General features: G+C 46.3%; 1 protein-coding gene across 43 annotated transcripts in view; it reads left to right on the forward strand.

Annotated features, from left to right (window-relative positions):
* The first annotated feature begins 456 nt into the window (after positions 1 to 456).
* LOC119464352 (YLP motif-containing protein 1-like) overlaps positions 457 to 15,355 on the forward strand; it is a 56,536-nt gene continuing 41,637 nt past the window's right edge. For 42 of the 43 annotated variants that reach the window (XM_049656140.1, XM_049656145.1, XM_049656143.1 and 39 more), the window contains exons 1-3: positions 458 to 962; positions 3,689 to 3,844; positions 7,406 to 7,676. In XM_049656140.1, coding sequence (XP_049512097.1) covers positions 648 to 962; positions 3,689 to 3,844; positions 7,406 to 7,676 — 742 coding nt within the window. In that variant the 5' untranslated portion in view covers positions 458 to 647. Of the gene's footprint in view, positions 963 to 3,688; positions 3,845 to 7,405; positions 7,677 to 15,355 lie in introns of all 43 variants that reach the window. The other variant, XM_049656144.1, reaches the window with a different exon arrangement.

Raw genomic sequence — 15,355 nt, forward strand, 5'->3', positions numbered from 1 at the left:
CTAGAGTGTACCATGACCACAATCTCGGCTAGTCTCGACTGAAGTGCCGTAATTCTAGCCAGTTCGAGCCATCTTACAGTGGAGCGAAAATGGGATGTAATGAACATATATTTTCCTACCGGAGCAATACTGCGGCGTTTAAAAAAATATCGACTACTTTCAGAATTACGATAAAAATTACCTCGCTTGACCCGTGGACGCACGTTTACATAACACGTCGTTGCTCTGGAAACCGTCGCCACAGGGATTGAGGAAAAAACGACAGAAAGCGCGCAAACTTCGCGAAATATAAAGAAAAACAAGAGCAGTGCGAAAGGCTTCTCGAGTATTTGCCGAACGTGCTCATCGCTGCAGCGCTTTTCCGAATTTCAGTGATTCTCAGCTTTCGCGCGCCTGCTGCCTGCCCCTAGCGACGGCTACTTGAAACCATGTGCTTCTTCCTTCCTTTGAGCTGATGTGTGTGTGTGAGTGTGTGTGTGCGTTCCATGACACGCTGTGCCCGTGAGGATGATTGCGGACAATAAACTCGCACGCGGCGATATTTTAAAGTAGGGAAGACAGAGGCGATCTTAGCCAGCCAGCATCGACAAGCAAAGCGACGAAACGGTGAAGTGCAAAGGACCCCCTGGGCAAACAAACCGAGAGATATGTGGCAACAGTGGAGTGCCGCCGCGCAGCCCGCGGCCGCCGCTGCGGCGGTAATGCCGACCGCGGCCGGACAGTCTTTTGTGCCGGCGGGACTCGGAGTGCTCGGCACGGTGGGGTGGCCCGCGGCAACGCCGGCGACTCAGCCGGCCGTCTCGTACGCCTGGCCCCAGTGGACCGCCGCTGCTACGACGACCAGCGTCGCCGCCGCGGTACCCACCGCGACGCCCGCGGCCGATGCCGGCGCAGCGGCGCCGGCCGCCGCTACCACAGCCGCTGCGGCAGCAACACAGGAGGCCGCGGCTGCGACGCCCGAGGTTGGTGCTGTGCTCCGGCGCCCACCTGCGCACCCAACGCTAGCTCGCCGATTGCGGCCGCCACGCCGTGTTTCTTGTTATTAAGTGCGCGCTTTTGGACGTTGCAGCAGCGGCCGCAGGCCTCACAACGGGCACGGCACCCCTAGTGGCGCCGTCGTGGTGGCTGGGCTCAAAAAGCCAGCTCGCGGGAACCCGACTCGGTTAAAATCGCCACTTCCCCGCATTCCCGAGAATGCTACGTCGCTCGAGACCTCCTCGGAGGCCATTTGCGGCTGTTTCCTGAGCTAACTGTTTTTCGCTGTACTTCGAATGGCCGCCACGCGGGTTCCCACAGTTCAGCGCGGCCCCCGCCAGCCACTTGTGACTGTTCCGTGTTAATGCACAAAAGAAAAGGCAGTCGGTTGAAATTGTTCGGTTCTCTCGCATTCCCCGATTCCTCCTCCCGAACCACTCTTAAATTAACGAATACGAGGCGTTCATATTCTTCATTCCCTCCCCGAACAGCCGCGCGTGCACATGAGAACGATGGCTTCTACAGCATGTCCAACATTTCCTTCTTATTGACGAGAAGGAAATGTGCTCTAAGCGAAATTGGATTCGCAGTGTGAATGCATTTATGGTTTCCAGGAATTCATTTAGTCTCAAAATCGGGCTTTGTTGCATTGATTTGCCGTTTGGAAATCATTACCTCTTAACAGCTCTTTCCAGTCCTGTTGATTTGCACTCCTGCGAGTTTGTAACTTCAAAACGAGATGTTGTAATGGCACTTCTTGAAAACTTTGCTGTCTAAAGATGGGCTCATTGCTCAAACTCCAGAAGTGTTAGTACTTACTCTTAATACTTTAAACACAGAACTAGACAACCTTCAGTTAGCTGTGATGCACAATTCTTAATTGCATACCGTATTCCAGTGGCCCAAATTGTAGGTTTCAGTGTATTGAAACTTAACACGTGCACTGTTTGGTAATAAGAGCCTTGCAGAAAGCCCTTGTAAAATTTGTGGTCGCTACAGTGTTGGACTCTTGCCCATTTACAAGTATTCGGACCAATCCAACGTAAAATTTGGCTTGTAATCAGTGCCGTGTGTTGATTGAATCACTTTAATTTACCTTCCCCAGGAAACGCTGTGCTTTTGCACTGAAAATCTTGAGCGGCTTTAGCATTGTAACATTTTTATTCTTTTGCATACTGTTCCCGAATTAACATTTGTGTACTGCAACGTTTAACCCTTAAAGTGTCATTGCTTATTGGTGGTAGTGCTTACAGGTGCAGTGTGGATGACCTAGGCTTGCTTAGCTAGTTGTTTTATTGTAACATATGGCGTGGCAACTATAGCAGACATGTTAAGGGTGCCTTCAGGCGTAGATTACAAGTATGGTCAATATGTGTGCCTTTGTCTCTTGGAGCTACAGCTTGAAGAAACTTCCTTGTGCAGTAACAGCAATGCAGTATGAATAAAAATAATTTGTTACAGTGGGAGCTTTTTAAATTGAGTTACTGTTCACAATGTCTCCTAATAAAACATGTCTCACACTGTCAATAGTCATGCTGTGGAAGAAAAAGCGCCTTTTAATTCACCTGCTCTAGCTGATGGACGGTAATGGCATCACACCACTGGTTGTCTTTAGGCTCAGCCCTGTTGTGCAGGTGCAGATAATTCGTGCACATGTGTAAGCATTACGTAAACCTGTGCTTGCTTACTATGACACAACTCATTTGAATGTAATAGTGTGATGGAGTGGCATTATGTACACGGTGGCACCTTGAAGGCCATCGTCACATTTCTTTGAGACAGACTTGTTGATAATTCACGTCATTTACAACATAAACATAGACAGAGGCAATGAGCAGATGGTATGAGGGCTGTTTACATTACTTTTCTTCCTTATCTGTGCTATAGAAAACGTTCATCTTGAGTATGATTGGCCAAACTGCTGTTTACGAGTTGCACGCAGCATTTATAGGGTTTAACTGTGGCTTGCGTTTGGTACATTGTCAAGCAATGGCTGTCCGCTGCCATTTAAGTACAAACAATATAGTGCTAGCTCTTGCCAAAATAGACAGTTCGTCGGGTCATCCCACTTGTGATCACTGACGCGCTCATAGGCAGAGAGCCAATCTTCCACGGCAGTCTCACTGGCTCCGCTAAAGACAGGAGGGTCCCGCTGCCGCTGGACGGCGCCGCAAATGATAAGAGCAGTGGAAGCAGCAGACTGATTGTCGGTAGGATCGAGCATGGTAGCGGCTGAAGCAGTCGGCAACGTTCGGCTGCGAAGTTCCAGGGCGAGGTCGGGGATTGCAGCACCTCCACCAAATGTGATATTATTTTTATTTAAATTTATTAAATTTATTAGACAATGACGTCTCACCCAATCGAGGCAGTCCACAAACGCTGGTGGCGCGCACAGCGACAGACGCAAGAGCACTTCTCCTCCCTCTTCTTCACTACATTACAAACTTAAGCCTCTTAGAAATGTGGGCAGGCAGTCAAATGGTACGGAGTTGCATCAAGATCTGACACTTATGCGTTTTGCTTAAGCTTTCGAGCAATATATGGAACGATTTGTGGCTGTTTGGATATATTGGTCTGGTTGTTTGTGGTTCATGTGCATGCGTACATCAACTGAGGATGTGGTGCAGGGATGCAGGCACACTTGCCACATGGAAGATATGCCAGGCTCTGTTGGCATTGCTGACGGTACTCTTGTGTTCCACGTGTGCCGCAGGATGCGGAGCGCATGCAGCAGCTCAAGACCCAGGCTCACGCCTGGCAGCAGGCACAGCAGCAGGCCTGGCTGGCCTGGTCCCAGCAGTGGGCCGGCTGGACGTCGGCCTACGAGGCAGCTGCGGTTGGCTCCCAGCAGGCAGCTGTGGCACCCAAGGTCAGTGCTGACAGGAATTCTTTTTTTTGCCTGTACTGCATTTCTTGTTTGCATAACTGCTGATCCCTGCAAAGCCCAAACACCTTTCCACATCAAGGATGATTGGATCAACTTGTTCGCCTTTATTTATGGCCGTGGAGAATACATTGCCGCAGAAAACAACAAAATACTCCAATAAAAATGTTATCGAGTTAAAATATACTTATAAATATTAAATGTTAAATAAATGCGAGAGGTACTGGGATCGATACCCAGCACCTCCACCAAATGTAGAGAGGCACTCTAGTTTAATTAATTAGAGCGTAGAGCACTGCAACGAGAGGTTACACAGCGCAGGCAACACAGGCACACGGCTTCGACCAACTCGTCGTCGTCGTCTTTCTTGAAGCAGTGCATACTGCTCGTTCTTCAGTACATAAGTATAATCATTATTTATTTAGTAATTGGCTTTCTTATCTATCCACAACTTCTTACTCGCCCTAACATATCAATAACGTTACTCTGGGCTCTGCATTAAGTTTCCTACACTTAAATCAGCATTTCGAGGTCTCGAACTCGGCATATAAATATGTTGGTTTTTGTGGGGTTATAAATGTTGTACCTTTATTTTGCCACAATCTTGAAACACCTTCAGGCATTGAAGGTATTGAAATAAATAAATAGTGCGCAAGAAACATGGGAATTTGGCTGGCAAGTTGGTACAAGTTGGCAAGTTGCAGGCTTCTAAATATGGCATTATGGGCTGCCATATTGAGAGCCCTCCTATCGCATCACATTTTGCACAAGTATGTTGGGCCGGCATACACATATCTGTCCCCTGAAGTGCCAAGTAGTATTTGAGTCGCAGCGGTCATTTCTGCTATTTCACTTTTCTTATCGCTAAATCGCAGTTACCTTTTGAATGGCCTCATACATACCACTTGCGGTGCTTCTTGTTTATAACACCCAGTCCTGTGCAGACTGCGCCATGTTTTCAGCTTGGAATATGCTTAAAATTTTGGCGCCTTTCATTGCCGACAATGCAGTGTGCAATACAAAGGGGCATCAAATGCTTAAGCTTGCTTGCAACTTTTAAAGCAAGTTCATTGGTATAAACAGTAAGAAATTTGGTGAAAAAAGAGTAGCCTGGACACTGTGCTGACTTTCACGTTATGATTGAAAAGTTGACAACATCCAAGTGTGACTTGGCTCTGTACTGCAGTTGGCAAGGTAGGCCTTTTTGGAAAGCTTCTTTCTTCTTCTTTCTGGGGTTTTATGTGCCAAAACGAGTTCCGATTATGAGGCACGCCGTAGTGGAGGGCTCCGGATGAATTTCGACTACCTGTGATTCTTACTACAACGCAAGCACACGGGCATTTTTGCATTTCTCCTCCATCGAAATGCGGCCGCCGTGGCCGGGATTTGATCTCGCGATCTCGTGCTTAGCAGCGCAATGCCTTAGCTGACTGAGCCACCGCGGCGGGTTTTTTGCGGGTGGGAAAGGATCGACGGGAATGCCAGTGTTGCTTAAAGCACATTTTTTTAGCACTCTTATGCTGTTTTGGAGTATAGTGTGTGAGCTGTCTGTTTCAGCATTTTCTCAGCTTCAAAGCTATGGGATATGCCCTTTGTGGGGCTACTCTTGATTGCTCCGAAATGCATACCTGACTTGTAGTGCAAGTAAACAGCACATTGATGTAAAATTCAGGCAGATAAGGCAAAACAGCAGTGTACACTCGAGACTTCATTTACGCCCAGGACAGAGAGAGAATATGCAGTCAGTGGAAGGACATGCACTCCATAAGTAGTGGAAATAAAAAGAGGTTTGAGTCACCTCTCATTGAACATGGTAGAACAACAAGCCTGTTTGCAGTGGCAGGGGGCTAGTGTGCTTTCGTACTGTCCAAGGACAGAGCAAGAGAGCCATTCCTACTGTAGTGTTGCTCTTATACTCCTGACCGATTCATTAAGCAACAGGGCTGCCCTCCTCGTCAAAAAAATGGGTACTCTGAGTCTGGTACTATACTCGCAAAGTCAAATGCGTCAGTTTATGCCAAACCAGGATGCATACTCTCACTTCCCCTGTCCCCAGATCGTGTTACACTGGCGTAGTTTTTCTTTCTCACCCCCGTATTCAGAAATGTGCCTTAGTCTGAAGCCAATGCTTTACTTGGTCGAGATGATGTGTGGTGTGAACGTGCCCAAGGTAAGACAATGGGCATCTTAGGCACGATCATGCTAGGCGGCTGTTCAGGCAGGGTTGTCGTCTCTTCTGGCATACGTGGCAACCTTCCCTGAATGGCTTTCTGCAGCTGTTTACAGGCAGGAACAAATGTTTATGCTAGCGCCGCCTTGGCAGCAGCTTGCATCTGCATAAGCGAAGGCAACTTTCCATTTTTGTGTTAAAAGCCAAGCAAATGTGCCAAGTGTTACGTTAAACGAGGCAGACCGTAAAATGTGATCTTTATGTGAAATTTGAGCAAGAACAGAGCAGTGGTAAGCTTAAATTTTTTAAAAATATTTATTTAAAAGAAATATGCACATTCCTGTACGAGTGTACGCGGTAGCGACTCATAAAACATAATAAAGGTTAAATATAATGACCAGCGAGGAAACAAGTCAGATGTTAAACTTCACTATGGCTCAATTTGCGGCAGGGTGGTACCGAAAAAGGAGCAACACATTAAGTATTTCTTGTAGATGAAATGCTTCCACTCGAGACGGCTAGCAGAATGACGTGGTCAGATGGGTTGCTTGTGATTCAAGGAGCGATGAACGGAAGCCACTAGGCTGTATTAAGTACCCCACTGGACACCGTGAAGGCGTCCATTAGCTCTCCAGCCCCAGACCCCAGGAGCACCAGGCATAGGCAATGGGAGCAGACAGGCATGCAGTGCTGTGGCCTTCCCGCATTTGCCTCCTCACTGTAGTGATGCAGCTGCTCTGTTCCGGGCTAGAGCCACTGCACAGTCACTTTGCACTTCTTTCTTTCTTCATACTTCCAGTTATTTTTTATGTCTCCTCCTCTGCTGTTGCACAAGCATGCTTGCAATGTCATCATGCTTGCAATGGGAAAATGTGCATGATTGCCAGCTCTCCTTAATTTTTCGTAAGCTTTACTTATTGGGGCTCGGTGTATGATTTTATGAATGCTGCATCATGTTTTACGCATAATAAGTTCTTTTTGCAAAAGGACAATTTTGATAGTAAAAAAAGGACAATGCATACAAAAAAGAAATTGTGAAATACCTGTGCCACACTATTGTGGCAGCGAAATACTTTATGTGCTAGGCCAAATGGCAACAACAATGCCCCTGAAAAAGCCGCTGTGATCTAAAAACAATGTGTCGCTTGTCAGTCTCTGAAGTTTGTTGCTAATTGTGTGTATGTCTAGAGGTAAGTACATTTGCATCTGACAAAATGTGTGCATGCAGAGCAAATTTGAAAAAAAAAGTGCTCTACCTTCTCCGTGTTACCCCTCCGCCCCCCTTGTCATGTCTGCGGGTTATGTGCGAGTTGCAATGTTCATAGGTTGGCAGGCATGGATGTGCACCTTGTGACATTCTTCTTGATTCTTTGTAGGCAAATCAGGCTGCACCAGTGGCACCAGCAGCACCAGCAGCAGCGCCAGCAGCAGCTCCTGCACCTGTCACTGGTGCCCCTTCCGTGGATGCAGAGGATGCAGAGTTTGAGCGGCAGTTCAAAGAGTGGGAGAAGAGTTTTGAGAACTGGCTGACCCAGAACCGAGACCACCCGGACAAAGAGGCATTTGCGCGGTACGAAACCCAGTGGAAGCAGTGGCGTCAGCAGCTGCTGGATCGCCGCCAGGAGATGCGTCAGGCGAAGTCCACAGGTGGGATTTTCATTTTACATACTCGGTCACGGAATAGTTGCTCTAATGGGCTGTAACGTGGAAAGACATGGTGCTTGACGAGGTTTAAACACGCGGGTGTAATCACACCTGAATCATTGTGGAAAGGACGCGATCACATTGCAAATGGATGGTGCGTGCACTTCCAGCCCAAACACCCAGCATGCGAGAAAAACTGCATTGGGGCATCTGAGCCGAATGGGACAGCATGCAAAAAGAAACACCGTGATAATATTGCCATCCACAGCCAAGATACAATATCTCTGTCAGATGCAGTGTCAGAGTTGGAGACTGTTGGCTTATGTGAGTGCTACAAGGTTTATTGTAAGATACCGGGGTGTGTGAATGCCGTATAGTAGGTTTCAATGGGATCGAATCGTGAAAAAAAAAAAAAAAGCCAAATATAGAATTGAATATCTGGAAATCTTTAACAAAATTTCATACTTACAAATTTTGAGCAAGAAAATATGGTGCTGTACTTGCTCGGAAGTCTCCTAGCATTGCATAACAAGAATGCAGCAAGCTATCAATAACTTAGGTACATAGAAATCAAGATACAGTCGAGCTCACTTATAACGATACCAATTTTAACAATACAGTGGAATCTTGTTGATACGATCTTCACCGGAACCGAAAAATAATGCGTATCATCTGGAAATCGTATTATCCAACATATTATGCAAGGAAATCGTATTATCGGGAAAAGAAAAAGAAACGTGTTATCCCGCAAAATGTATTATGCGAAATCGTATCAACGAGAATTCACTGTATATCGGTTATAACAATGAGAAGCTGCTGCACCGTCAACTTTTGTATGTTTTCTATGGTGAAATAACCCGCTTACTACAATGCCCCTATTTAATTTCATTTTATTACCTTAAGGACCCCTTGCGGGGTATTATATAAGGCGTGGGTATACAAAAATATTCCAGAAGGTTATAAACGATGTGATTATACAGAACACTTGTTACTTCTTCCATGAAGCCAGATGAGGGGTTGATGGCAGCAGCGTGGTGGGGTAGGCCGTTCCAGTCTTTACTATGCTGCATTATCGGTTATTGCGATGAAGTCTGGCTACTGGGTGTTGGCGAGCGACGTCTAACTGCGGAGTCGCTTCGGCGACGGTACGAGCATTTTGGTCTGACTCCGTAGTGTCTTGGGCAGCCAGGTGAGCTGCGACGCGCTCAGCTTCAGGAATGAGAGTGGCAGAGTTTGCAGTGTGCGCCACAAATGTGTTTTGCTTCACGCTGGCGTGTCTCTCGCCGGACCAAAGCGAGATTCGCCCATCGACACCGTTGCCTTTCTGCGCCACTTAGTGCAGCAGTTTTCTTAGTTGGGGGTCATCGCAAGCGAAGCAGTAGGCGGCGTGTAGGCACTGCTGATGCATATTGAAGCTGCACTCCGTAGGCGACGAGGAGCCACGGGCTAATCTGACGTGAAAGACGAACCATGTGCTGAAAGTGCCAACACCAGCCTATACTGCGTTTTACCTTGGAACCTCCGCTGCGCTGTGACTACCGAAGCAGTCCCTGTCGGCGCTCGTTAGTGTCGCGATGCAGTAATTTGCTTCACCGCTCCTAGATGGCGCCATCCCTGTCAACAAAACATTTTACTCATTGGCGTCGAACCTCACATCCGTTACATCCGTAACGAAGTTCACAGTGGACCCTGGCATAAAACATTTTCGTGTTAAAAAGAAATTCGAGTCGCTGCACCCTGCCGCATGCTGTTTTCCAGCCTTCTCAGCATCGCCAGCCTCGCACGCCTGTCTCCCGTCGCGTTTCCACCTCTCGGAACAGGAATGGGCTGCAACCGTATTTCTACGCTGCGTCACCCTCCAAAACACGAAGGGACCGCGCCAACAGCCCTGATAGCGTTGGGCGTTGCTCCCATATTTCTCACTGGCCCTGAATTCTGCGCAGTTTTGGTGACGGACGAAGTCGCTCGTGCTTGTCTTTGTTGGTTGCGTCGAAGTCGTTTCGGGCCACGTGGTTTCTCAGCCTCGTTTGACTCGCCACCGAAACGGAAGATGGCTGATCCACCCGCTGATCATTGGCAATGCACGACTTTGCTGATGAAAAGAAAGCGCACTGTTATAGATTTGGAAATGAAGTGCTTCTAGCAGATGAGGCGATCTTCGCGAATGTGCTTGCATTGGATAGCGATTGGGACAGTGACAGTGGTGACGGCAGCGGTGATGCAGTCGGGCAGGCTGCCTCAACGCTGTTCTCACAGGAGGCCCTGCCGATGATTGAGCCCATCCGGGGCTTCGTTTTCGTGAGGGACCTTCGCGAGGGAAGGATGTCAGCAAGCTTCGCATAAAGCAAGCAAAACTGACGGACATCGGGTTTTCTTTTGCAAGCCAGTGAGAAGTACGTGGCGAGATGCTTGCGGTGATCTCATCCCAGCGTTTCTTCTGGATTTCTCAAGATGAGAGGCTGCCGTGGCAACCTTCTCGGATTTTTTAAAAGGCCCTTTTGAGGCCACCAAAGCGATTCCTTGGCGGAGCGCGCATGTCACTTGCTGCCCATGACCCCGCTTTGCAGTTATAGCAGTGCCATTCTTAAACAATTGCGGCTTGTTACATGTGATCGGAGCGAGCAGGAAGAAGAGTTAAGCAGTTAAACGAGTGAACACAATCACCATTCGGATGGAGTAAGGTGGTGCGGAGGGGCACTGGCCTCCCTGCCATTATAGTTTTCTCACAACAGCTCTGCCATCCTCCTACTGTATTGATTTTTTTTTTTTTTCGTGCAACCCGGTTAAAGCAATTATCGGTTACAGTCGAGCTCCGCTACAACGAAATTCACGGGACACGCACAAAGTTTCGTTGTGGCGGAACTTCGTTGACGCAAAATTGGTATGTATATAGTTACGCCAAACAGCAAAGCCGCAAACGAAACCATCGTCCGGGAAATCTTCGCTATGGCGTGGAGGCAAAGGTTGAGACGTACCGAAGGCAGTCGACAAAGTGTCAATTTCACGAGACAATGCATTTCGCGCCGCTGTTACAGCATCTTTAGTACATTGCGGCCGATGCCTAACCCAACGCGCGTGCCTGGCCGATCACGAAACACTCATTTTGCGGCACATGCACCGTCGCAATGACGTTCACAATTTCATTGCATATTTATGACAAAGTCGGCAAGCTCGCGCTTACCGGAAGTTTTATTTCCAGAAGTCGGTCAGCCTGGATTTCTTACGCTTCACGGCAAGCAAAGGCATTACGCGAGTATCAGTCTGTTAAAAGAGCCATCGCATTGTAATTGTCGTGGGCTTTGATAACTTTTTTGATGAGGTGAAAAGATCCATTACTTTCAAAGCAGTCGCCGGAGTCAGTGTGTATAGCGGATGGTCATTTTCCCCAGACGACGAGACGTTAGCATCTTGTTAACAACGGCTGCGGCACGGCCGCTCGGACGCTATCTTGAAAGCAATCTGCGACGTGCACAAAGTGAGCGCCCGCGCGGGCCTCATCTTCAAAGCGATCTGCAATGTGGGCAAAGTGCAACTAGTGCCAGTAGAGTCGTGTGCGCTGTGATTTCAACATTTAGTTCGCGGTGAAGCGAGAGACGGCGCGGAGGTCAATTCACTCGCGCCTTCTCATTCCAGCATGTTGACACCCGAGTTTCCACGGTCATCGAGCGAGATGTGTTCATGTTTACCTGTGCGCGCAACACCGTGCTCGGTAATTTAGTCAGTGAATGTTTACAAGTTTATTTGGCCAATGAAACTACTATCCTTAGTCTGTATAGCTGTCCACTAATTTGCTATCACAATTGATGCTTCGCCTTTCAGGCGAAACTGCGAGATTTTTTCCTTCCGCTGTCTGCCTCGGCGATCATATGTGCCTTTTCCTTGAGAGAGAAAAATTTACGCTTCTTCGTTGGCGTAACCATTTTTACTGGACACAGACCAGAGAAAACGACAGCGATTGCAGTGATCCTCTGCAGTCTTGCGCAGGCGCGTGATGACCACGTGTGGCTGCAGTGGTTTAAATCGGTACTTTGAATTTGATTTCGTTCGCGAAAACCTCGTTGAAGCGGACATAAGACCGCCACAACTTTGGAAGGGCCTTCTAATTTGACTGCTCTGCAGTTCCAATTTCAATTCAGTCCCAGTATCATTCTCGAAAAATTCGTTGAAGCGGAAATACCGAATAAAACGCCTTCGTTATGAAGGGACTTTTTTGTGTTACTTTCTATGGGCAGCTGACGGGGAATCGGAAAATGTTGGTTGTGGCGGAAATTTCGGTGTAGCTGTATTCGTTGCAGGGGGATTCGACTGTATAACAGTAGAACTTTGTGGAACTTGAATATTGTTATAAGTGGGTTAGACTGTTGACAGCTACAGCACTGTCTACCCTTATTAGTATGCCAGCACTGATTACAGCTCAGTTCTAGTGTACAGTAAAACCTCGTTAATTCGGATTTCATAGGATTGAAAGAAATGACCGAATTAACCGAATGTCGAATTATCAAGGGTATCAAGAAAACAAACAAATGCTTACTACGTCAACACGCTTTTATTTACTGAATGAATCAGCAAATTCTGTTTCTATTTTGCGCAAAAGCAATGCGGAAGCTGCAATTCTTCGTTACAATTCACTGTTAGAAAGATGGTAGATCTTGTGATTCCGCAGCATCTGCGGCTGATTTTATTGATGGATCGAGCAGCAGCGAGTCTGAGGATGCTGCCTTTTCGTCAGACTTTGAGAGCGACGACGATGCAAACTAGCCCAGAACATCAGCGGCCGCAGCCTGGCACGCCCAACTGTAGTGCTTGCAGTTAAACTTTCAATGAAAAATTTAGATTTTTTTCGTAGATACCGTGTATTAGATGGCAATACATTATGTATATTATTATTATGTGTCTTTACAAACTTGGTTCAGTTTTATCCCACAATCTTGATTGTGGCAATTTATATCTATTTCATTGCATACATCTCATTAACAAAACTTTAATGCATTAAAAGTGCATTCATTCTGCTTTTTTATGTATTACATAAAATATTGAGTGCAGCAATTCCTTCAGAAAAAAAAAAAAAAGTCTGCTGCGATCTACAAAAAACACCGATTTTCCCCACGGTAGGGAAAGAGTTAGAAAAAAGTAGGTCTCAAATAATACAAATGTTCCCCCACTTATTGAAGGGTGACGTGGCAATGAAAACTATTTTCGTTACATATGGGTTACTAACTTCATGAAATTTGATATGTGAATGTAATTTATTATGCTGATATCAGATCTGAAATCAGTTCTGAGCTATCTGCCATTGTTCTTGATTTATAACAATTGACATCCCCCAACTAATTAATAAAATCACAGGAATTGCTCTTGATCTTTGTATCATAGTGCTCACAGCGCCCTATTTTGTGCTGTAAAGCTATTGGTTAATTTTTTACTGCACAGTGAGCATAAGCATGGTCCCTCAGTACTTTTCTGGTCACGAAACTCCTGAAAGCTGAGAGGCCACCTTTCTCCGTGTTAAATTCGGAGAGACTGCAGATGCGGGCCGGCGTGGGCTCAAAGTTTGGACACGTACTTTATAATTGTGATTGATTTTTAGGCAAGATCCGAATTCTGGCATTCTACAATTGAAATGGCACGTTCGCCCGACGATGCCGTTCAGGTGTTATGTGCTGGGGGGCCGTTCCGGCTACAAAGGCATTACCGAAAGGTATCGCTATTTTGCATGCTGAGTGTTTGTGAGCACTTCGAGAATTGGAAGCGAGCCATACCATGGCAAGAAATGGACGATTTCAACTTCGAGTCGAAGGATGTGCGTGTGTGCGCGAAGCACTTTGATCTATCATCCATCTCCGTACGGACGATTTCGCGATAATTGGTGACGCCGTATTGTTGCCGAGGGACAAGCCGTGCCTCAGGCCTACTGCCACTCCTTGTGCTTTTCGACGGCCTGTGTATGTGTGCGTGTCGTGTGTGTGTGTGTGTGTGTGTGTGTGTGTGTGTGTGTGATTCTCAGTAGCCTGTTTGTTTACAAGATTTGTTTCATTTCTAGATTGCAAATAAAATCGGTGTCTATTAGTACCTCCATGAGCACATAGGTGCATATAAAAACTTTGTTCTAGTTTAAACAATAAAATATTTATGACCTGTAACCATGATTGCACTGTCTGTGTGTTGATATTTAGAGACGGCAAATTATTCGCATAGCCACTAGTTTCAATTCTTCCCTTTGGATTTCGCATGCTGATAGCAACAGCTATTGAGAATTCTAACATTTGCTTAATGTTACTACCTCAGCGCTGCGTGGCTAACAAAATAAAACAGGGCCATGCCACAGAAGTAATTTTGTTTCCTGAAACAAAGTAGGCTTCCAGCCGTGATAAATGGGACGTTAGGAACTTAGTGCAACAGGAAAAACAAGATGTCAGTTTTCTATGTCAATACAACTTTCAGATCGTTTTTGAGCTCTACACTACAGCAGTGCTGAGTGAAAGCGAAAATTAAATGTTATTTGTCATAAGAATTTTCGCGAGATACAACGGCTACATTTGCTTCAAAGAAAGCTCTCGATTCAAATACTATTATGCATCGCAGTTCGCCGAGGAGGTATGGTACTGAGTTCAACGGACCGTCAATCTTCCTCACTCTGCTTGTGCCAGTTAGAGATGAATAAGCGCAGTGCTGAGTCAGTCGGGCATAATAATCCGTTTGGGTTTTCATAGGGTATATTGGCAACGAAAATCACGTTTGATAACATTGTCGCACATTTGGAATAGTTCGCACGAAAACTAGCAAAGCTTGCGATACACGAAAATGACAATACTTTCCTTCTAGCAAGCGTTTCATTCATGGCTACGATCTGCCGATGTATCTGTTCCAAACTAATTCTGACGTCATAGAACATTTTATGTTACGTGTGATTACAATCTGTCACCATCGCCTGAACGGCTCGAGTGCAATCGGAATTCAGTAACAGCACACGACCTTGAGCTCAGGTTGTCGTTTACTGGCAGCACCGCGCCGCTAATGTCTTATTCTTTGTACAGCGCATAAAAGTCGCTTAAAAATTCTTAACCGAAGCCGGTTGGGCCAACTAACAGCAGATTGCTCAGTAAGAATTCTATGCGCGTCGTCTGCTGACACATGGAGCCGCCAGCTTACCTTGAGATTGTTTACGTTTTGTACGCGCATTGATTTCGATTAGAAAACGCACTCAGATGTGCAAGTTTGGATACTGTAACTGCTACGACAAAATAGAATGTAAATAAAATCGAAAAGAAGCTGGGCTTTCGGCCGCAACGCGACTAGAGCAGAAAAAATACCGCCGCTGCCTGCGGCGGCCGGTCGGCTAGGTGGCCTTTCTTTTACTATGGCGTCCCTAGCGGCAGGCGCTGGCTCTATATCAAACTCAGGCGGGAGTTTCGTGACCAGAAAAAAAGCTATTAAGGGACTATGGCATGAGAAAAAAAGTTTTTAACCTTTATCATGCATCATGCCTTAAAAATGACTTTTGTAAAAGGTGAATTATGAAAATATTTATGGCATGCAGAGAAATATGGGCATCTTTATAGCACTCCTCAATGCTTCGGGATTTACATGCAAAATACAGAATGTTTCTACCTTCATTATTTGTGAAATGGTGAACGGATGAGTTACAGCAACTGTCAGAAAATTAAAAGCTAGAAAAACGTTGC

Source organism: Dermacentor silvarum, chromosome 9 (genome assembly GCF_013339745.2).
Source record: "Dermacentor silvarum isolate Dsil-2018 chromosome 9, BIME_Dsil_1.4, whole genome shotgun sequence".
Taxonomy (NCBI): Eukaryota; Metazoa; Arthropoda; class Arachnida; order Ixodida; family Ixodidae; genus Dermacentor; species Dermacentor silvarum.